Source organism: Miniopterus natalensis, chromosome 2, assembly GCF_054644295.1.
Source record: "Miniopterus natalensis isolate mMinNat1 chromosome 2, mMinNat1.hap1, whole genome shotgun sequence".
Lineage (NCBI taxonomy): Eukaryota > Metazoa > Chordata > Mammalia > Chiroptera > Miniopteridae > Miniopterus > Miniopterus natalensis.
In genome coordinates, this window is record NC_142082.1 from 50,783,253 (window position 1) to 50,806,185 (window position 22,933).

At 38.5% G+C, this 22,933-nt stretch overlaps 1 protein-coding gene across 1 annotated transcript in view; it reads right to left on the reverse strand.

Annotated features, from left to right (window-relative positions):
• SCEL (sciellin) overlaps positions 1–6,670 on the reverse strand; it is a 79,309-nt gene extending 72,639 nt beyond the window's left edge. Inside the window, exons 1-3 of the mRNA XM_087813834.1 lie at positions 6,625–6,670; positions 5,827–5,944; positions 3,155–3,214 (exon numbers count right to left, since the gene is read on the reverse strand). Coding sequence (XP_087669960.1) covers positions 3,155–3,214; positions 5,827–5,944; positions 6,625–6,667 — 221 coding nt within the window. The 5' untranslated portion in view covers positions 6,668–6,670. The remainder of the gene's footprint in view (positions 1–3,154; positions 3,215–5,826; positions 5,945–6,624) is intronic.
• Between the last annotated feature and the right edge of the window lie 16,263 nt (positions 6,671–22,933).

Below are 22,933 nucleotides of genomic sequence, written 5' to 3' on the forward strand. Positions count from 1 at the left end.
CAGAGTTTTCGCAGCACCTAAGGCAGCACAACAGGCTGAACACAACTTGCTTCACTTCAAGTTCAGCACCGTGGACAGGGTTGAAAGACAACCTACTGTGGAAGGGAGGGAAGGAAGGAAAAGAGAAAACCAGAAAAAGCTGGAAGGAAATGAAAGGAAGAAAATGGGAGAAGAGAGAACAGGTGGGTGTTGGAAGGAGGGAAGGGAGGAGAGAGAGGGAGAAGCGGGGAGGGGAGAAACGGAAGACAGGGAGCTGAGGAAGACGCGCTAACACGAGACGGGAGAGGCAAGAAGACCAGAAAATAGGGAGGAGAGGCTGGAAGGCTCGATAGGAGGAATTATGATCACCGAAGCAGTGGAAATATCTTGATCAGAATGATGAATCAGCAAAAAAAAACTATAAAGCCTGTTTAATGCCTTGTCTGACCCTGTGGTTCAGGGAAAGCAAGCTCATTGGGGAATTTTACCACAATTTACTGTGTTTGCTTATCAAAGCACCATCTGAAGCTGACAGGTCAAAGGTATGAAATCTGTAAAAAGTCCTAAAACAGTATATTTAAGATTTAATTTTAACTTGATGTCGTATATTTTTATTAAGCAAACATTTGGAGGTAAACTGTATACAACGCAGTGCTGATAACTATGAGGAAATTAAGAAAGAATTAGCTGTGGACCCGACACACACAGAGCTAGAGGGACAAATTAGATACCTTCCTGTACGCAAAGGCAGAAAGTGGTCAGTGTCATAAAGGAGGTTCGGGTAAAGCACAAGGAAGTTCTAAGCTGGGAAAGCTTATTTCCAGAGGTAGGAGTCAGAAAAGGCCTCATGGTGAGGTGCAGTCTGAGCAGGACCTTGGGGGCTACATAAAGGTGAACACAGTGAAACGGAGCAGAGGGAGTAGTGTCAGTTAAGGCAAGAAAGAAGCAACGGAAAATCCCTAACACAATTCCCTAAGTTTTTAGGAAATTCAGAGTAAAGCCAAGCTCATCATGGCATGTGATGCATGAATGCAAACAGGTGCTGCAGGGCCATCCAACCCCTTCCATAAGGCAGCCCCTTCTCGGACGCTGTCACCCTACGTCTCATTAGCTGGCTTTCATCTCCCTGGCGCTTACCACGACAGAACGTGCTATTTTGTGTTTATTTCTTTTCAGTCCTTCCCTCCTCCACCTTCCACTGGGATGCACGTTCTGTGAGAGCAGGGGTTTTGTTTTGTTCCCAGACCTTACGATAGGACCTGGCTCACAGTAGGCATCCGTGCGGGTACTGTTTGTTCTTATTTGACATGTTTTAATGATCTGGGAGAGAACTACGCAGTAAAATTTCCTAGTTTGTGGTAAGATGAAGCTTGTTATCTAGGGTGCTGAGAATGTATTATTGTCTGTTTCCTTTATTTTTAGTCTCTGCTCACGAGGAACTCTGCACACACTGTCACTTCTGCTGGGAGCACCTCTTTCCACACCCTATGCCCACCAGCCACCCTGTCCTGCTGGGGAATCTTTCCTCGTCCTTCAAGCAGCAGCAGCACCAGCTCGAATGATCACATCCGCTATTCAGGCAGAGTTCATCTCTCCCTCCTCGCTCTCCCCAAAGCACTCTCTCACACTTCTACAAGAGCACTTTCCATGGCAAATTTTATTTAGCATTTCAGTTTATGGATTCATCATTTTTCATAAGTGTGAGAGCTCCTTAAGGCCAAGGGTGGCATCTTACGCATCTTTGTATTTCCAGCACCTGGCACAATGTGAGCACACAGCAGGTGCTCCCAAGTGGTGTTGAGTGAACCCCAGCGTGGATATAGCCTCCGCAAAGGGGCAAAAAAGTGTTGAGTGGGCATCCGTTTGAGCAAGTGCAAGGAAAAAATAATCTACTACCCTTTTGGAAAATGTAGTTTGGGATTCTAGATGTCAAAGGGAAAATGTCTTGGGCTTAAAGATTTTTTGTTATTGAAGATAAAAGCTCAGTGTGATGCTTAAGCCAAAATGCTGTCAACCAACAAGAAGGTTTCAGGAAACCAATATAGTTTCACATATAAAATAAGCACACAAGGCATTAAGGTCCTGTTACCCTAAAACACACTGAGAATATGAAGCTTAGTTTTCCCAGTCACATTTCAAAACAAGTATGTTTGTTCTTTAATAGTCCCATGTAAAAATGAAATGGAGGGAGCAATTTCCACTGGTGGCTGGACTCAGGCTCCCTTTGTTTGGTGATATGGAGGCCCGCAGAGAACAAGACTGTAATCTTCAAAATCATGAAGACCAAGGAGAAGGCGCAGGGAAAGTCAGCTGAATCACACAGCAGTCACTCAGTCAGATGAACTGAGGCTGGGAACCAGAAAACAGGACACTCTGTGTAGGGGGCTGTAGGCTCCCTTACAACAGGTCAAAATTATGACAAGGTTTAAAAGAGTTTAGAAAAGTCTACAAATAAAAGTATCCAAAATAGACATATTGAAGGTGTCTTCTTAACTTTTTAAACCCCACACCATGAAAGACAATTATGCTCCTTTACCAGGTATCTCTTGGTGACACACAGGCCACTGGACCAGATAAAACTTGAGTCTGATAAATAATTGTGTTCTTCTGATGGGTGTGGTTGTATGTGTGCTAGTGTAAACATGTTTTAATAAGAATATTATCTATTTATTTGATCGATCTTAGATTATTTAAATCATTATGTTTATTAATTTTGTCTGAATTTTCCTACTAATTTGTCTTTGTCAGTCTGTTTGCCACTGAGTATCATTTACTGGTTTTCTACAAGCCTAGAAGTTTCTAAAAAGGAGTGTACTATCACAGAAAGCAAGTGAGCTCTGGAGCTGCTATGTCTATATTGCAGGGTTCCTTTCCCTAAGGTTCAGAGATACCTTATCTGGTCATGTCTCTGTGGGAGCCCTTTCCCTTTCCCCATCAGGAGTAGGAGATTGGTTATTCTATTCCTCAAGCTGTAGTTTTGGAAGCATGGAGCTGGAAAAGCACAGAGTTTGCCCTGTGCAAACCCCTGATGATATCACAGAGTATCCTTCACGTGCCCAGAATGTTGGGGAAAGCCTGAGGCAGCCACAAGTATTCCGCCTGTCTTGAACAAGTCTTCTCAAAAACTACCACCTTTGTGTTTCTGCTAATGACATAACTCGTCTGAAACACTCACCTGTCCAAGGCATCATGGGAGTTATGTCGGTTGAGCACCACCCTACCGTAATTTTCATCTCTGCAGAGAAAGAACAGAATGAAGTCACATGAAAAGTTGCCACAGTATTTAGTAATCGCTAAATAAGGGAGACATAAAACAGCTCACCATTTTTGGCAAGGTTAATTCATTTTACTCCAGGCATAAGAACACAACTATGTATTTATTTTAACCAGTCCCCACTTGAAAGAGCATGGTAAAAGAAACAAGTTTGCCAGTACAAATGATCATTATTCTAACTTATCCCACAAGATTTCCATGTGATTCAACAATGGAATAAGTGTTTGTTGTTTTGTTATGATTTTCCATCAGAGTGTGGGAACTCAAGGCCATCTACTTTGTAGATATTAGAAGGGTCATTTTCTTCAGGAAGGCAAAAGTTTTCTATAAAAATGTTCTAAATTTTAATTAAGCCCATTATGTCTGAGCATCTTCATTTTATGGACTTGATAGTTTTCCTTGACTAGAAATATAATTGCTAATATTTGGTAATTATTCACGGGAGATTTAACTCATTTTTGAACCATGAGAATACACAGTCTGTTCTGTTTGGTCTTTAACCCTATGAATTAGGCAGGGAAGACATTATCTTTTCCAATTCACAGATAAGGAAACTGATCAGGGATTTCATGTCTTCCTTAAGGCCAAAGGTTAGCAAGTGACAGAGGTGGGTCTAGGACTCAGATCATTTTATTCCAAACCTTTGCTTTTCCTATTGGTCAACCCTACAAAAGACCATCAGAGAGAAAATTCCAAAGCCATGTCCTTCTTACTTTGTAAAATTGCCTGAAAGTATAGGCAATTTTAGGAAATGTCAAAACATGTAGTAGAGCCTTTGGTCTTGAGCCAAGGCCGAGAGTAAGCACATGAATCTTTTTCATGTCAACCCAATCAAACCTGAAATACCACATTTCTTCTGGTTCTGCTCCACTAACATTACTCAACACTCTGAAATCATTTATAATAAAGCTATAAAAAACCATAGTAGACAATTAAAAAGAAAGAAGAACAGTGAAACATCTCCAGCAAATATACACCCTCAAAAATCCCAAGAGAACCTCTCTATCTCCCTTGGTATCCTTCCCTAAACTTAGGAGAGAGTAGCAGACAACAGGCATGTTTTTACCTGAAGAAAAATTATAACGAATTGCCCAGAACTGGGCCAGGGGGAGTAGGGGAAACATCAGAGCCAACTTCCCCTCATTCAGCAGCTGTCATACCACCCAAGCTGGCTTCCCTGGGTCTTTTTAAGAAGGCATAAAACCATGATTCCTGCCAACTGTAATTTGTCTTAGACATCTCTATCTTCACCCATCTGTGCAAATATTTGCAACCCAAAATTTATGCTCTACATTGGACATCACTCTAATGCCATATTAGGCTCTGACAGATGTCATAAACACTGCTTCACAGAAGGAAATCATTGTTGTCCAAGAGTGTTAACTCTAAAAGTTAGTGTGAGCCTCCAAATACCCCCCAAAGTCCCTTAAAATAATATTTAATAACAGAAACCAATAGATATTTTTATTTAACAGTTACAAGCATACTCCTCAAATAAACATCCATAGATAGTTTAGTAGTAAATTCAGATTTCTACTAAAAATGCAAGATTTCTGAACTTCAGCACTATTGACATTATGGATTTGGTAATTTTTTGTTCTGAGATGTGTCCTGTACATTGTAGGATGTTTAGCAGCATCACTGGCCTCTACCCTCTAGATGTCAGAAGTATTTCCCCCTTTTCGACAACTAAAAGTGTCGTATAATCTTGCCAAATATCCCCTGGGGGTAAAATTGCCCTGATTGGATTGAAAACCATTGGTATAATGGAAGGATAATGGTGACCATAAAATCTCAACTTCATCACTCAGATTTCCCATCTGTGTAATGATGATATAATACCTACCTTATGTGGTTGTTGTGAGATTTAGTAATGCTTGATATGGAAAGTAATGCTTGATGTGTCAAGCCTGACACATAAGAGGGAATAAAAAAAATGTGTGCATATGTATATACATAATTTATAATAAATATATATCTGGGCTGGACAAATGTCGATTGTAAGTCTTTGTTGGCAAGAAGGCAATATGCCTATGATCATAGCTTTAAAATCATAGTTGAAACAATGCTCAAAGCAGATAAACCTTTCTGAATGGTAAGTCTCTTCCTTTACAAAGTAAGATCATATTTACCACCACCTAGAGGTATATGGCTAGCTGGGACTAAAATAAGCTAAGAATTTATTGACTTCACTTGTGCATAAATAAATTTTATTTTAAATTATTTTAAATTACTAGTACATTTTTAAATGTGCACTCATACTGTTCTGTTAGTTTCAACTGACATGATCAACAAGCACCAGAAATCTCCCTGCCACAAACATCTATTTAGTTATAACAATGAAACCCTGCTTTCTCTCACCAATGACTTACATCCTCTTAGGTATGTGAACAGCAAAAATGGTAGTGATGTTCTTGAAAATCTGATGTTACCAGTTTATGCTTAATAAACCTTACCAAAAATTAGGCCATGCAACCAAGTGTTTTAGAATGAAAGTACTCACTTTTTAGATGGCCACTAGCTTCCCAAACGGAGAATGGCTCTACTCATCCACCCACTCCACACCCTCTTACCTTTCTTCTTCAGGTCGGTTCTTTATCCAGCTGTTATCCTGTAAGAAAGTTCTCCTTTTGTTCACCTCGAGGAAACCCTGTTGTCTCTGGGTGCTCCCCTGAGTGCAACTCTTCATAGCTATCAACAGAAAAATGAAAGAATGGGTGATGTAAATGCATAGAGTTGAGTGTGGGTTTCTTAACCTGGAAATCTCGACAGGCACATCTGATTGGCCAACATCAACCTCCTCAGCTGGCAAGTGCAGCACTGTTTCAAAGTAGGATGCACCAGCAAGAAAAAACAAATCCCACACCCCATCATCAAAGATAACATATAACTGCTCAGGTGCCAACTGAAACTGCCCATGATGAGGCTCCGTCTGGCTCCCGGGAGCGTAGAACCACGGGCCTGGGATAAACGAGGGCAGAGCTTAGTGGGTGGCCATTTTACCCAAGAAAGAAATATGCCTCAGAAGTACACACAGGACTATTTTAAAAACACCTAGTAAATAACAGTCAATAAGCTCTGGTGCTTTTGATTATAAAGAACTTCATTCTTTAATTTCACAGGAGAAACACAGAAGGTCGTACACAAAACAGGGCATTTCTACTGATTTTATTTAAAAAATTTTTGAGTTGCAATTATATGAGTAAATGCTGTTGCATTCTTACTTTTCTCTTCAGCATAACTTTAGCAATGCTAATTAAATCAGACTGTTGCTTCTAAGCATTCAGTATCTATAGAAAATAATTAGGACCTGTGAGTGTTTTCCCCAAATTTTTCAGTTTTCTGAGGAAGGGAAAAATCATCTACATTACCATTTCCTGTGGGAGACGTTTTTCTTAAGGAGAAATTGGACATGCTGCCTTCCAGTACAGATCTAAAAGAAAAATGGGGGTGGGAAAACACAACAATGACTCTAAGAATCTACAAGTGACTCTCCCATTGCTAATGAGACACATTTTTCAATGGTATTGACAAAGTCACAGGATCTGATATAATGAATACGTGACACAGGTGTCCCCTAAGAGCCTGAGAGTTCATCTACTCCACTGTGTTCTTTTTTCAGATGAATAAGCTGAGGCCCAGAGAGTTTTTAGTGTCCCCAGTGTTACAGAACAAGCAATTGGCTGAATCAGGTCATCAGTTAATCCATTTATTCAATCAATACATGTGCATTGTGGGGGAGTGGGGGACATCTGTAATACTGCAAACAATAAATATATATATATTTTTTAAAAAGAATGAGAGTGAAAAAAAATAATAATAAATGTGCATTGGATGCCTATGATAGGCCAGGCACTGAGCCAGGAGTTGGGGACAAAAAGCTAACTAAGACAAGTGTCTGGTCAGGTTGATAAAGAGAAACAGCGCAGTATGCAGAGTTCCCCAAGGAGGGCTCATGGGCTCCTGGGGAAGCCAAGGTGAACCCAGGCAGCCGAGGTGTGATGAGAGGGGGGCAGCCAGGGGCATGGCAATCACAGAGCTGGGAAACAATGATGGTTTTAGGTAACCACTGCTTGGAAAGCCCAAAGCTTCTTAGCTATGACCAACCACCACTCCTAAGCTGTTAAGGGGTTAAGGCAACCCACAGTCCTGGTTTGCCCGGACCTGACTGGGTTTCCAAAGCTGTATTATGACTTTGTGAATCCTAGGCACGTTTGTTTTCATGGGCCTCTTCCTTTTTTTAAAAAAAATATATATATTTTTTGTAACATACATTTTTAAATTTCAACTGATAATGCACCAGGACATATCAGATTTTTGGAAACTTCCTTTACACACATACACTTAAAAATTATATTTATGACTGTTAGTATAAACATGAATAATAATCCAGGCTGGCTTCCCTATTATATATTTATTATTATTATTATTATTTTTCTTCTGCTGATAAAAGGAATTAAAATTAGAACCCTTTTGTGGGCCCCTAAAGGTATCATGAGCCCTAGGCACCTCCTTCTCTGTTTAATGGATAGGTCAGCTCTGGGTTTCCACTAACGTGACACTTTCAGTTTTAAAACTGGAAAATTCTCGGGCAACCAGAGACGTCTGCTCACCCTGGGTGAGGTGTTGTTTTTTGCAGAGGTCATCCAACCAGGCAGGGTGTGAAATGAGGCACTAGCTCTCAGGGTAGAAGCACGTTCCAGGCCCAGCTTTATCACACTCAAGTTCTGTAGCTGAACCACTTAATCTCCCCGTGGGATGGGGCTAATGAAACATGCCATCGACTCCATAAGGTTGCTGTGACGAGCCAATGAACAATGTACATAAAAATCACTCTGTTAAACAATAAGTGCTATTTGAACTTAAGGTACTATTATCAGACAGCCGTTTATAGTTATAACTTGGGGTTTCTGAAAGGTCCCATCTCCCTTCCTCTGATGCAAAAGTATCTCCTATAATAACTTGTTATGGGATCTGAAGTGGTAAAAGGTACACTCCTTTGGATGAAGTCATTGTTTTCCCTGGAGTCTTCTCTTTAGAATATAAATTCCCCCAAGAGTCTGTGAGAAATGGAAACTATTGATGCTCAGGAATCTGGTGCTCAGGGGCTATGGGCTCAGGCCGCACCTGCTCTGGGGAATAGCCTGGAGGCGCTACACCTGTAGCCTGTGACTGACTGACTCTCTTGCCTCAAGGTAGAGCCATTCTGCGGTTGATTTGTGCTTCAGAGCTCACCATGGGGTCTGGCTGAAGCTAGGCCAGCCCAGAGCACATCCCGCTCTGCTCCTTTCTCTGCCTCCCCTTCTCCTTTCTCCCCAGAGCATACCCTCAGTAAGTCACAGACACCCTCAGGCACTGCTTCTAAGGAACCCAGCCAAAGACTAACAACCAGTGTAATCAGCCATGGCTGTTCACTCTACTAAGAGCTGAGTCTGAAAGTCTTTCTGAAGTTAGAAAGATCTGCATTTAAGGATGCTATTTACTGACTGTGTCACCTTGGGTATGTTATATAGTTCAGCCCCCTCATCTGTAAAATAAAATGAAATAGAGCTGTTTTGAGGATCAAATTAGATGACATATGTAAAGTGTCTAATTATTGTCCAACACGGTAGGTGCTCAATAATTCTTAACTTCATGCCTCTATCCCCTTAGAAGGCAGAGAGCAAAAACATAGGGGAGGGGTGGTTGAGTGTGGGGAGGAGATGGAGCAGCCTTGAGTTTGGGCTGCTAAGCACACAGGGAGTCTGGGTAGCCCCTGGCTGGCTGTGTTTGGAGGTTGCTAAAACTTTGGCAGAAAGAGAGGTAAAGAAGTATCTAAAGGCAAATTTCCATCTCAACTACTTGTTCATTTTGCTTCGGTCTGGCCCTGTTTTTCTGAGTTCTTGGCTAACCCATTTCGTGTTTCTAAAACGGACTCTGATAAATTCTTCTCCTCTTAGTAGGTAAAGACCTGAAGAGTTCACAGCTGATTGAACTGGGTTTCTGCGGGGGTCAAAATGCTGACTGTATATTTGATGATACATTTGCAGAGATTGCAAATTAAATCCTGAGACATAGGCTAAAGGGAGAAAAGGCATTTTATAATGATCTGCTATTTGTCTGTTTCTCCCAAAAGCTTGAGTTTCCTGTGGGCAAGGTCTAAGTCTTCCTCTTTCATATTCCCAGAGCAGGTGCTCTCTAGATGCTATTGTGGGCTGAATTGTGTCTCACAAAAAATCCATATGTTGAAGCCCTAACCCTCTGTACCTCAGGATGTGCATGTATTTGGAGAGTGTGTTTAAAGAGGTGATTACGTTAAATGAGGCCATTGGGGGTGGTAATCCAATCAGGAATCTGATTGGTATCCTTATAAGAGGAGGAAATTTGGATGCACAAAGAGACACCAAAGATGTATGTGCACAAAGAAAGAGCCATACAAGAACATAGAGGGAAAGTGACCATCTGCAAACCAAGGAAAAAGGCCTCACAAGAAACAAAACCTGACAACACCTTGACGTCGGATGTTCAGCCTCCAGAACTGTGAGGCTACACATTTCTGCTGTTTAAGTCCCCCAGTCCGTGGTATTTGGTTATGGCAGCCTTTGCAAACGAATAGAGTGCTTAAGGGAAAAGTGATTTAAATGTTCCTAAAACAGCTAAGTCATTCCAAGAGCTCTGTACCACACCGTTTCTGACCTGTGCCCTTGCGTCTTCAGCGTCCTACCACACAGGGAAGTTGCTAACAATGTAAATATCCTTTAGCTGAGCACCTGATCTGAATAGGTTTCTTCACAGGCATTGTCTCTCAGCCTCAAATGAACTCTGCAAGTTACTACCTTCACCTCCCAGATAAGACAACCTGAAGCTCAGGGAGAGAGTATCTAACATGCCAAAGGTGATAAGGAGACTCTAGCTTGTAAACCAAAGCCAACTCCTTCTTCAGCAACCAGAAATAATGCTCATTATGAATCTTTGCAAGTCCAGACCAGTGCCCTGGCATTAGAGTGAGAGAGGGAAGGGAGACAGCAGGGGCCTGCCTGATTCCTGGCATCTCTGTCTTTGGAAGTCCCATGACTTCTGCGTCCAGTGCCTGCAGCAGGAGAACCAGGGAATCACTGCAGCAGCAGCAGACAAACCCTCACAGAGCAGCCTTCTCTGTGTTCTCCCTGATATTCCTTTGGCATATGTCCACGCAAAAACTTGTACACAAATGGTCATAGCAGTATTATTTAATACAGCCCCAAAATGAACACAGTTCAAACGTCCATCAAGGAATGAATGGATACATAACATGTGGCATATCCATACAATGGAATATTACCTGGCAATAAAGAGGAAGTACTGATGCATGTTACAACATGGCTGAAGCTTGAAACATGCTATGATGAAAGAAGCCAGGCATAAAATATGACATATGTATGATTCTATATGGATGTTGTTTTTTAGATTTTCCTTGGTATCCCACCTCAGTTATCCCTTTAGGCTCCACTGGGTAAGGAGGAGAGTTCAGACAATACTAATATTTTCAATGATTTTATAGTAATTTATATTTTATCTCATTTAGTTTCCACAACAGTGTTTTAAGAATGATATAATCCCGCCCGGCCAGGCGTGGCTCAGCGGTTGAGCATCGACCTAGGATCCAGGCGATCAGGGCTCGATTCCCGGTCAGGGCACATGCCCGGGTTGCGGGCTGCAGCTGATCAATGACTCTCTCATCATTGATGTTTCTGTCCCTCTCTCTCCCTCTCCTTTCCTCTCTCTGAAATCAATAAAGATATATTAAAAAAAAAAAAAAAAAAAAAAGAATGATATAATCCCTACTTTGCAGATACAGAAGCAGAGAATCAGCTTGAGTAGCTGATGAGTTGACAAGCTGGGACTCAGCATGAGGTTTTCCAGCTTGAGGCTCATCCAGATTGTCAGCACTTCCTGCAGAGAGTTGTCTCGAGAAAAACAGCTATCTCCTCTTTACCTTATGGCTCGCCCTCATCAGATCCAGCATCCTGCAAGAGGGGCTGATATTTTCATGCCTTCTGGAGAAGGCCTAGCTAAATGGAATCAACTGAGATAAGACTTCCAAACAATCTCATGGCTCTTCACCTCTTTCTCCCTGACAGTTACTAGCCTTGGGTAGCCTATAAACACCTCACGAGCTCCATTCCAGAATCTCTGATATATTTTCTAGGAATAGTTTCCAACGAACACACTTGCTTTCCCAGTTTTATCTTGTTGTCTCTTCTATGAAAGTTGCTCAGCCTTTTGACTTCCCCTTCTCTGGAAGTAGGATGCGCTGCAGAAGGTAGGAGTAACCACCTTGGGACCATGACTAACCACCAGGACTAAAGTCACACACTAACAATGGCAGAGCAGGAAGACAGAAGGAGACTGGTTCCTTGACACTATCATAGAGCTGCCACATAGCCCTGGATTATCTATCTCTGAACTTCTCCTTGCAAAAGAAAAATAAACCTAGTTTGTTCAGGATATTGTGTTTCCATATTTCAGTTACTCGATCCTAATGTTCTTTCTACCTGTCATGAAGACATTGCGGAGCAAATAGGTCTAAAAGTCCATGGTGGTCTACAAAATAAGATATTAGTGACTCTTATTAGTAAAATATGATTTCTAGCAACATGTTTAGTTGTCCAATGTTTCCACCAAGCATTACTTGTTGAGTCTCTTCTATGTATTTCAGATTGTGCCACATGCTTTATACATGTTATCTTATTTAATTCTCCTAGGTGAGTGTTATTATATTTAATTATAGAAACCCCAAACTCAGAGAAGTTAAATAACCTGCCCAAGGTCACACAGTAAGTAGCAGAACCAGGAACTGTGACTGCATCCCCAGGAGCTCTTTTCAGTACACATACTATATATCTCTCAAAGTACCATGTGATATGCTCAATATCAGACACTCAGGGAAATGCCTTGGAATTCCAAAGGATGGGAGATACTGGGAGGGTAGCTGGGAGGAACAGCAGTAATGAATGACTGTTCCATCATCCCTGGACAGCTCAGCCTTGAGCCTCACCCCTCCCATGGCCACACCAAAGCCAGGAGTAGCCTGGCACTATATTCTTCCCTGGATCTATCTCCCCCCTAGATGGTTCGATAACATTTTATACTCTTTCTCAAGTTATTCATCGACAGAGGTACCTATTATGTATTCTATTTTTAGGTGATAATAGTTTAATCAATATGCAGGAGCTTTTTAATGCAACTCTATGTGTGTTTCTCTTACTTCTCCTGCATGACCTCCCTCAGCCCCATCTGCTCTGCATTTTTCCCCCTTAGAACCCATTGGCCATTTCACCTTAACCATCTCCTCATGTCAACCCATTGGGTGGCCCCAGGACCACTGTTAGAACCTCCAATCTAAAACTGCTAAAGTGCAAGCACAGATTTCACCCACCTCTAATTCCACAGAAATTTTACTGCAACAGAACTCTTTTCATCTTGCCCAGAATGTAAAGCAATATTTTTATATATGGATATTTCTTGTTATTAAAAATGGCTCAACAGCATATGCTTCTGTGAATAATGCCCTTGTTAAAGGTAGCCTTTTAGAGAGTGGATTAGAGATTACAAACCTCTCAAATGGGTAGTATAAAAAATACATGCAGCAAAATATTAATTTTATGTCATTCTTTAAAGGAATTACTTATTTAGGGACTGAGGTTATCCTGAGTTTCAAAACTACTCAAAACCCAAATAATGACAACTTAGTAGCCTCAATTCAGACAACTGGGCTTATTATTAAGTGCCATCATTCAGTTTCATTCTAATTAAGTTTTTAACTTCTCACAAGAAAGATGAAACTCTAATCGTGGCTCCTCCAAAAGCTGTTACCAGTACATATGACTAACAATGGCAGACACCAGCCACAGTATTTTAAATGTGGAATATTATGGGCAAAATTGTGTGAAAGCTGTGTGTCTCAATTATGCTGGGAACTACAAAAACCTTTCCTGTTAAAGCACTGAATACACAAGTTGGAAACTCTGGTGTGAAATCATGATGTCAGAATCAATCAGGATAGAAGAAAATATAAACTTTTCAACTTCTGGCCCACTACCTACAGCTTCTGCCCAAAGACACCTCTCTTTAGGCTTTAGGTGAAATCACTCATCTGAAGTTCTGAATCACAGAACTAATCAACTTTCTTAGTGCTCTCTGGATGTATTTGAAACTATCAAACATCTCCTATTTCTTAAATTGTCTTCTATTCAGTGTTTCTTTATCCCCTTATGATCTTTCTCAGTTTCCTTTAGTATATTTCTATTTTTAATAATAGCACTTCCCTGGGATCATGTAGATCCATAGGTAATCTGTGACTCCCATAGCCCAATCCCAGCCTTGTCTCCTCCTGTCCCAACTCCAAGAATTCCCTGGGCCACCTTCCAACCAAGTATAACCTTATTCTTCATCTTTTGGGTCCTCTTACATCAAGACTTTGTAGACCTCTCGCTTCTCTTACCACCCAAGGACAAAATGCCTCCTGAATTGTCTTATAATAATATCTTTACCATTACCTGCTAACTTGCTCTTAAGAAAGATTATATGAGCAGAGAAACTGGAATTGGGTGGGGCAAAAAAAGAATAGGAAAAGTAAGACATAAAAGGAAAAAATGTGGAACAAAAATAAATGAACAAAATAGAGAATAAGAGAAGAGGGTGGGGGAAAATCCATTACGACTGCTGATATGTTGGATCATATGATAGTTACAGCTATTTGAGCTAAATTTTATATGTATTATTTCATTTAAGACTCACACAATGCTTTAAGGGTGACTCTATTATTCTCATAAGTGAAACTTTAGGACCAAGGATTTCAATGAAGTCAGTCTTTTTGTAGAAGGCTAGGGCAGGAGGTGGAAGTGGGTGAAGCTAGTTCTTTCTGGAAAGAGGTCCTGGATGGGCAGTTTGCCTAAGGTCGCGTAGCTAGTGCACCATGGGGACTCCAACCCAAGTCAGCTTGACACCGAAGTTCCTGTTCCAGGAGCCCAGGAAAAAAAGGGGCCAAAGTTACCAGACTAAAAGAAATGGTGAGAAGGATGACATTCCCTGTTCAGTAGACATCGTGATGGGCCCAAGCAAGAGTGGGATTTGGAGCAGACTTTCTTTGATCATTTTACCAAAGTCTCATGAGATCAGCGCAGAGTGATAACTGAATATTTTAACTGCTCCAAACTTTTTCAATCAATTTATCAAGCTTCTCATATACTTAATGTAAGTTGATATATTTATGGAAAAGACCAAATATGAATAGTCCCTTAGGGGAAATCTTTATAGTGATGGAAAGTATTAAAAAGCTAACATAGAATAAGGAAAGAAATACTGCAAAAAATGTCCAGGAAATGGCATATGTACACACCCTAGTGGTATTCACTTTTGTGTATGAAGTCTTGAGGGTTTCATGGCCCAATAATGGTGCCATATCCACTAGGATTTGAATCTTAGAAGTCACTGGTAATAAGGAAAACTCCCTAGAAACTTGAAGAGGACAAGTTCTATGAAACCATTTTCAATAGAATAATAAGTGGGACCCAATGATTACAAAGTAATAAGCAGAAGCATTATCTTCTAGAGATAATTTTTTTTAAAAACCCATTAAACAACTAATTATCACATTAAAAAACATGAAATATTATGTAAAGAGAAAACAAACAGAGCTTCACAAAGCAGAAATGTCAAGAAGTTCATTTAAATTAATGGACTGTGTTTGGTCTAAATATGCAGTGTAGAAGGAAATCCAATATTATCAGGCTGGCAGACTGATTTAGCCTCCTGCAACGGCTGCAAATTGGCTATTTCTTTAGTCATGTGGCCTCACAGTGACTAAACTTGGGAAACTTGCTGACGGTGAAATGGTTCAGAATGTAGCACAGATGAAATCTTTTAGCTAGCCAGAGGTCTATATGCTACCGATTTTCTGAGTGTGATAACCACCAACCATAAAATCTTCTTACGGTTTCTTCTCATTTTTAATATAAGACCTTACCCACCCTTGTTTCCGCCACCTATCGTTTCTGCGGAATGATAACATCAAGCATGAGCATAAAGTGTCCTACTCTCTGGGACAGTTATGTTTCATTTTACAAAAACGCTCATCTAGCATTCATTAATGAGAATGCTATTTAATAAAAATAATCTATCCCCTGAGCCCCTCATAGGTTCTAACTGAAAATATTTTTTAAATGAGTGAAAACACAAATTTTGACCACAAACTAGGGCCAAAACTCTGTTACCTTAAATACTTTATCATATTTCATATTCACAACAGCTCTGTCATGTGGTTGTTCTTTATTCCAATTTTATATATAATCTTTTTCATATTAGTAATACATGCTCATTACAGAGAATGTGGGAAATACAAGAAGGCGCAAAAGAAAATCAGACACCTTTCATCATCCTACAGGTACACATTTTTCAATGCCACTTAAAAATAATTATTTTTTCAGAGACTACAGAATTTTCATCTTCTGTGTCTAGTTATCAATATAATGTAATTCCTCCATTTTTTTCAATAAAACCATAGAAAAATCATTGAAAACACCTCTGATTATTTTATTTGAATGGATCCTTACAGGCAAAATTACTTGCCAAGGGGTATAGCCTTTAAAATGTTCTTGATCTCTATTGTCAAATTTCTTTCCATAAACTTTATACCAATTTATAATCCACTAGGAACATATGAGAGTCCATACATTTGCCAGCATTTAGAATTATTATTTATTAATCTCTTTAATAATTTAATAGATGAAAGTGTTACCATTTTGTTTCACTTGCACATTTCTAATTTTATTGGTTATTTCTTTTGAAAATTATCCATTGATTATTATTATGAATTTCTTATTGCTTTCTTATTTTCTTTATTATCAGAGATATTAATCTATATTTTCCTCGTTTTTCACTGAGCTCATTGTGATGTGTTTGGGGTGCTTTCTATCAGCAGCTTTCTATTTTGCATTCTCTGTCTTTCCCCTTATGAACTCTTCCACCCACTAAAAATCCCCTCATCCCATCCATGCAACTTCTTTCTGACCTCAAAATCCAAGCCATCACCAAGTCCTGCAACTTTACTTCTACATATCTCTTGATTGCACTTCTTTTTATTTCAAGATACCAATTCAAGTCTTACTATTTTAACAGTTTCCCAGCTACATTTCCAGTCTCTAGATTTGCTCTCTTCTAACCCATTCTCACCGGTGCCACAGTTGTCAACACCTTGCTTAAAACAATTCAGTGGTGCTCTATTTCTGTCAGGATAGAATCCAGATTGTTAATAAGACTTACCAGTCCATATTCTCCAGCCTCATTTCTTCAGTTTCCTGATCCTCACTCAAATTCTAACTTCAGCTACAGTGAGTCATTCCAGTTCCTTTTTGTCACCTTTAAGCCATTGTGCTCACTCTATGTCTTGTGCCTAAAACATTCTTATTCCTGAGCTCCCTTCATTACTTGTTTTCTTTTCAGGAAAGACTTCTATTTGAAGTCACATGTTAGATATCTTTAAGTGACATGTTAGAAGCATTAAGTGACGCCATCTCAACCTGCGCCACTCCTACCTCCCCAGGCTGAGTTAAGGGCCCTGTTAAGTGCTCAGATAGCAAAGGGCACTTCTCTATAGCGCTGCCATACAGGCTGCCTGTTTGTGTGGCTGAACATTCTTCTCACACCCACCACCCTGACACACACACACACACACACACACACACACACACACACACACACACACACGTTGTAGATCTTGAGAGCATAATCAAGGGTGTCTTCTCTACAGTTGTATTTCCAAAACTTATCACGGCATCTGGCACATAATCAGTTACAGAGGAATATTTGCTGGCCAAATCAGATTGATTAAATATTTACACATTTTTTTCTTCTCATTTAAAAAAAAAATTTTATTGTTACATAGCAATTCTAATGCTCATGGGTTTGCTTTGGTAATGGTGGAATGAATCCCTTGCTCATTGATACATGATTCTTCATTGGTCATATGTTAAATTATAATATAGTCCAGAATGTGCTTCATGTTCTAGTCAAGAAATCTGTTAATTATTCTTTTTTTAATAATACATTTTAATATCTAGAGCAAGCATCCCTGATTAATTTCCTTTGTAGAAATTCTATCAGCTATTTTCACTCATTCATTCCTTTCAGATAAAGTTAAAAATCATTTTGTTTGGTTCCAAAATAAATACTCTATTGGACCTTTGGATTAGAATTGCATGAATCCTATGCAATAGTTTGGGGAGAGCTGACATTTGTGATTTTTCAGTCTCTCATCCAGGAACAGCACTCAGAGGGGCTTTTACTCAAGAAAGTCTTTATGTTCTCACAGCAAATACTTTTATTTTCTTCATCTGAGTACCACATTTTTCTTGCAGAGATTTATTTCTTAATGTTTTACACTTCTCTGTGCTATTATGAAAGAAATAGTAATATAAACTACATCATATTATATCATATGATCTATATCTATATATCTATATCATCTATCTATATAATTCACTAAGAACTCGAAATTTTCTTTTTGTCTGCTGGTGCTGTGAGATAAGCACAGTCATACAAGTTACCCTTGGCTAAAATGGGGTCATGATTAAATCCACATCTATCTGGATTCCTGCCTCTTGCACTTCTTTCTATATGACTTCCTTTCAAGCTTTTAACTAATGACACCAGAGAGTATGCTGGGAAGTAGGGAAGAGGACAGGGTTTTAAGTGAGCAGTTCTCTGCAAAATCTTTTAACTAAAATTAGCTCTTGATGTAGATGTAGCATGCTTGTCTTGTGGCTTCTGTCCATTTTCTGGAATACTGCCACTGTCTCTTGGGATATGTGTATCCCACTTCAAAAAGTGTGGTTTATAGTTCACTACTTTCCCCCAAAAAGTTCCATATCAAGGAAACTTAATCACATTTTAGGCCAGAGAAGTTGGGTCTAGAAACACAGAATAAATTATTTAGATGCTTAGAGCTCTCAAGTATACAATTACAATGAGTACTCAGGACTATTCGTTCCCATGTCTAGAAGTAAGCCAGTTGTCTTTAATGGATTGCTATAAAGTGCACTCTTCCAATTAATGATCACAATAAAAGGATGATTTATATCTCTAAAAAGTTTAGCAACTAACATAAAATGCAAACCTAAAAATGTAGTTGTCATTTGACAAAGCATCCATTTGAGAAAAGATCTTTCCTAAATTCTAAAATTACATGGATTTTTACAACAGTAAACTGGACACACTTAATTACATTTGATAAAGACTTTTGATTAAAAAGTGATCTTTAAGCAATTGTAAACAGGTACATAGCAATTAATACATAAAGCCCTTATGTCAGTTCTCAGCAAGGGAAAAGAAATCAACCAATGGCCTAGAAGCAAGATTATGTCAGTAGATAAAGTGTGTAAAAGCAACAAAGATTTCCCTTGGACTTTCTTCTTAAAGACTGCTTCAAGTTAATGGCTAAATCATATGCGATATTATCAGTTAAATAATGTTTGCTTAAGTTAAGTGCTTAGTGAATTATATGATTATATGCAGTTCATTCCACAGTATGAGTTCAGTCATTCAAAACATATCCTCTTTGTTTTGTTTACAAAGTCACCAGAAAAATAAATCTCTCAGGTATTTCAGTCACAATTCCTGTGGTTAATCAAAAATCTCCTAACAAACAGAAGTTCAGGACCAGACAGCTTCAGTGGTAAATTCTACCAAACATTCAAAGAAGACTTAATATCAATCCTTCTCAAACTCTTTCAAAAAATAGAAGAGGAAGTAACCCTTTCAAACTATTTTATGAGGCCAGCAAGAAACTAGACAAGGATACTACAAGGAAATAAAATTACAGATAAATAGCCCTGTCCCTGAAGATATAAATGCAAAAGTCCTCAACAAAATATTAGCAAACCAAAATCAACAATACACTAAAAGAATAATATACCATGATCAAACAGGATTTATTCTAGGGATGCAAGGATGGTTCAACATTTGCAAATTAGTCAATGTGATATACCATATTAACAAAATAAAGGATAAAAATCATGAATATCTCAATAGATGCAGAAAAAGCATTTGACGAAATTCAAAACCCCCATGTGATAAAAACTCACAGCAAAGTGGGTGCAAAAGGAGTGTACCTTAACATAATAAAGAATATATATGACAAGCTGATAATTTACATCATACTCAAAGGTGAAAAGCTGAAAGCCTTTCCTCTACAATCAGGAACAAGACCAGGATGCCTACTCTCACCACTTTTATTCAACATAGTATTGGAAGTCCTAACCACAGCAGTTAGGCAAGAAAAAGGAATAAAAGGCATCCAAATTGGGAAGAAAGAAGTAAAATTGTTACTATTTATAGAGGACATGATATTATATATAGAAAATCCTAAAGACTCCATCAAAAAACTGTTAGAACTAATGAATTCAGCAAAGTTGCAGGATACAAAATCAATACACAAAAATTTGTTGTGTGTCTATATACTAATAATGAACTATCAAAAAGAGAAATAAAGAAAACAATCTGGTTTATAATTATGTCAAAAAGAATAAAATATCTAGGAATAAATTTAAACAAGGAGGTGAAAACCCTGTATATTGAAAACTATCAGACATTAATAAAAGAGATTGGAAAAGACACAAATAAATGGAAAGGTATTTGTACTTATGAATTGCAAGAGTCAATATTGTTAAAATATCCATACTACTCGAAGCAATCTACAGATTCAATGCAATCTCTATCAATATTCCAATGGCATTTTTCAAAGAAATAGAACCAAAAAATCCTAAAATTTGTATGGCATCACAACAACCCCAAATAGTCAAATAATCTTGAGAAAAAAGAAACAAAGCTGGAGGCATCACACTCCCTGATTTCAAACTATATTGCAAAACTATAGTTATTAAAACAGTATGATATTGGCATAAAAACACACAAAGATCATTGGAACAGAATAGAGAGCCCAGAGATAAACCCATTAAGTGATCCATTAATTTATGACAAAAGGGACAAAATATACAATGGAGAAGAGAGTAGTCTCTTCAATAAATGGGGTTGGGAAAACTGGACAGCCACATGCAAAAGAATGAAACTGGACCACTTTTTTATACCATTCACAAAAATTAACTCAAAATGGATCAAGGATTTGAATGTAAGACCTAAAACCATAAAACTCTAGAAGAAAACATAGGTGGTAAGCTCCTTCACTTAGGTCTTAGTGATGATTGTTTGAATCTGATACTAAAAGCAAAAAGAAACAAGTGGGATTACATTAAATGAAAATGTTTCTGCAAAGTAAAGGAAGCCATCCACAAAATAAATAGGCAACCTACTGAATGAGAGAAGATATTTGCAAATCATATATCTGATAAATGGGTAATATCCAAAATGTATAAAGAACTCATACAAATGAATAACAAAAAATTTTTTGATTAAAAATGAGCAGAAGATCTGAATAAATGTTTTTCCAAAGACATACAAATGGCCAACAGGTACATCAAGAGATGTTTAATATTCCTAATCATCAAGAAAATGCAAATCAAAACCACAAAGAGATATTGCCTTATATCTGTTAGAACGGCTATCATCAAAAAGGCAAGAGATGACAGATACTGGTGAGGATATGGTGAAATGGGAACTTTTGTGCACTGATGGTGAAGATGTAAATTGGTCCAATTGCTATGGAAAACATATGGAGGTTCCTCAAAAAATTAAAAATAGATCTACCATAGGGTCCAGCAATTTTACTTCTGGGTATATGTCCAAAGGAAATGACAATAGGATTATATAAGAGATATATGCATTCCCATGTTTATTACAACACTATTCATAATAGCCAAGATGTGGAAAAACCTAAATGCCCATGAATGAATTAATGTGTATACACACTTTGAATAATTACTAATTCCAATGGGTTAAATCTGGAAGGAAAGAAACATCAATTGAGCTATCAGCTGTAAAGTGTGTATACATTTTGGGGGGATACTATATGAAACCATGAGAAAGAGGGATATTATGCCATGAGAAAGGAGGATATTATTCCATTTGCAACAACATGGATGGACCTTGAACACATTGTGTTAAGTGAGATAAGTTAGAGAAAACAAGTACTGTATGACATCATTCATTTAAAAAAAACCCTCATAGATACAAAGAAAAGTGGTTTCCAGAGGTGAAGGTGGTGGGTGAGAGAAATGGGTGAAGGGTCAAAAGGCAGAGAAGACAGCTAGGCAGGTAAGCCACACCTATGGGATGGCAGCTGAGGTGAGTATGTCCCTGATTGGCTGTACCACAACCTACACACACATATACATTACCTTCCTACAGAGGCGCTAACAGTTCCAGAGAGTAAAAACCCCATGAATACGGTAAATAACCCCATTATGTCATAGTCATACCATACACACTACAATAAATTTTCAAGTATCACTAGGTAAGGAAATTCTCACTTCCATATCATTTACAGTCTATTTATTTATTTATTTATTTTAACTTTTTATAATTTTTATTTTTGTTTAAAGTATTACAGATGTCCCTTTTTCTCCCCAATGACCCGTTCCCCCCATTCCTTCCCCTTCCCCAGTCACTCTCCCCACCATTGTCTGTGTCCTTGGGTTGTGCATATATGCATATAAATTCTTTGGGTACTCTCTCCCCCTCCACTCCCCCGCCCCCCTCCATCCCTCTGGCATTTCGTCAGTCTCAACTATGCTTCCATGTCACTGAATCTATTCTGCTCATCAGTTTATTAAGTTCTTTAGATTCCACGTATAAGCAAGATCATGTGATATTTTTCTTTCGCTGCCTGGCTTATTTCACTTAGCATAATATATTATTATAGTCCATTTATGAAGCCAGAAGAATGCCCAGTTATTGCTACTATATATTTAATAAGAAAGAAACTTGAAAAATCAGTGAGGGAATTTAGTAAGACAAAAGTCAGGTGCCATGGCTTCTTATTCAGGTTCTGTTACTCTGATCTTGGCAAGTTGCTTACTATTCATATGTGTTGTTGTTCTCATCTAGAAAATTCACGAGTTAGACTAGATGAGCCTATGTTTTTTCCAATTGAAAATTATGTCAATTGAATCTAAGATTTACATGAAACTAAAATTTTAATAAAATCCTTGGTAGGTTTACCTACATTCTCCCTCTGTCCTGAAATTTAGAATCAACCAAATATTTTATTAGAATTTTTACTGATGTCATATCTCAGTTTTCTCCAATACTTTAAACGCTGGAGTACAGAAAGACTGTATCTGCATTATAAACTGTGGATGGGAAAGCCAGTTTTAAATTTGATCATAGTTATAAAAAGTAAAATTATAATCCACAAATGTTAAACTTTAGCTCTCTGACTACTATAAATATTTGAAACCCAATTATAAAATTCTTCAGCAAACCTTCAGGAATTGAGCTCTAAAACCCCCTGAGATGGCATATGACCTGGTCAGCAAGGGAAGGAATGAAAACTCTAAAACTTAAGGTAGAGCCTGTGACACTATGGGAAATGCCCCTCTGAAGGACAAAGAGCTGCTAGTTGCACATTTTGAGGGGCCCCTGAATTTGACTCCTTCCACTCTGTATCACGAATGGAAATGGTGGAGAGAAAAACACAAGTCCGACAAGCCAATTTAGCTATTATTTATCAAGGAAAGCCTGATTAAAATAACTTTTCTATTCTTATCA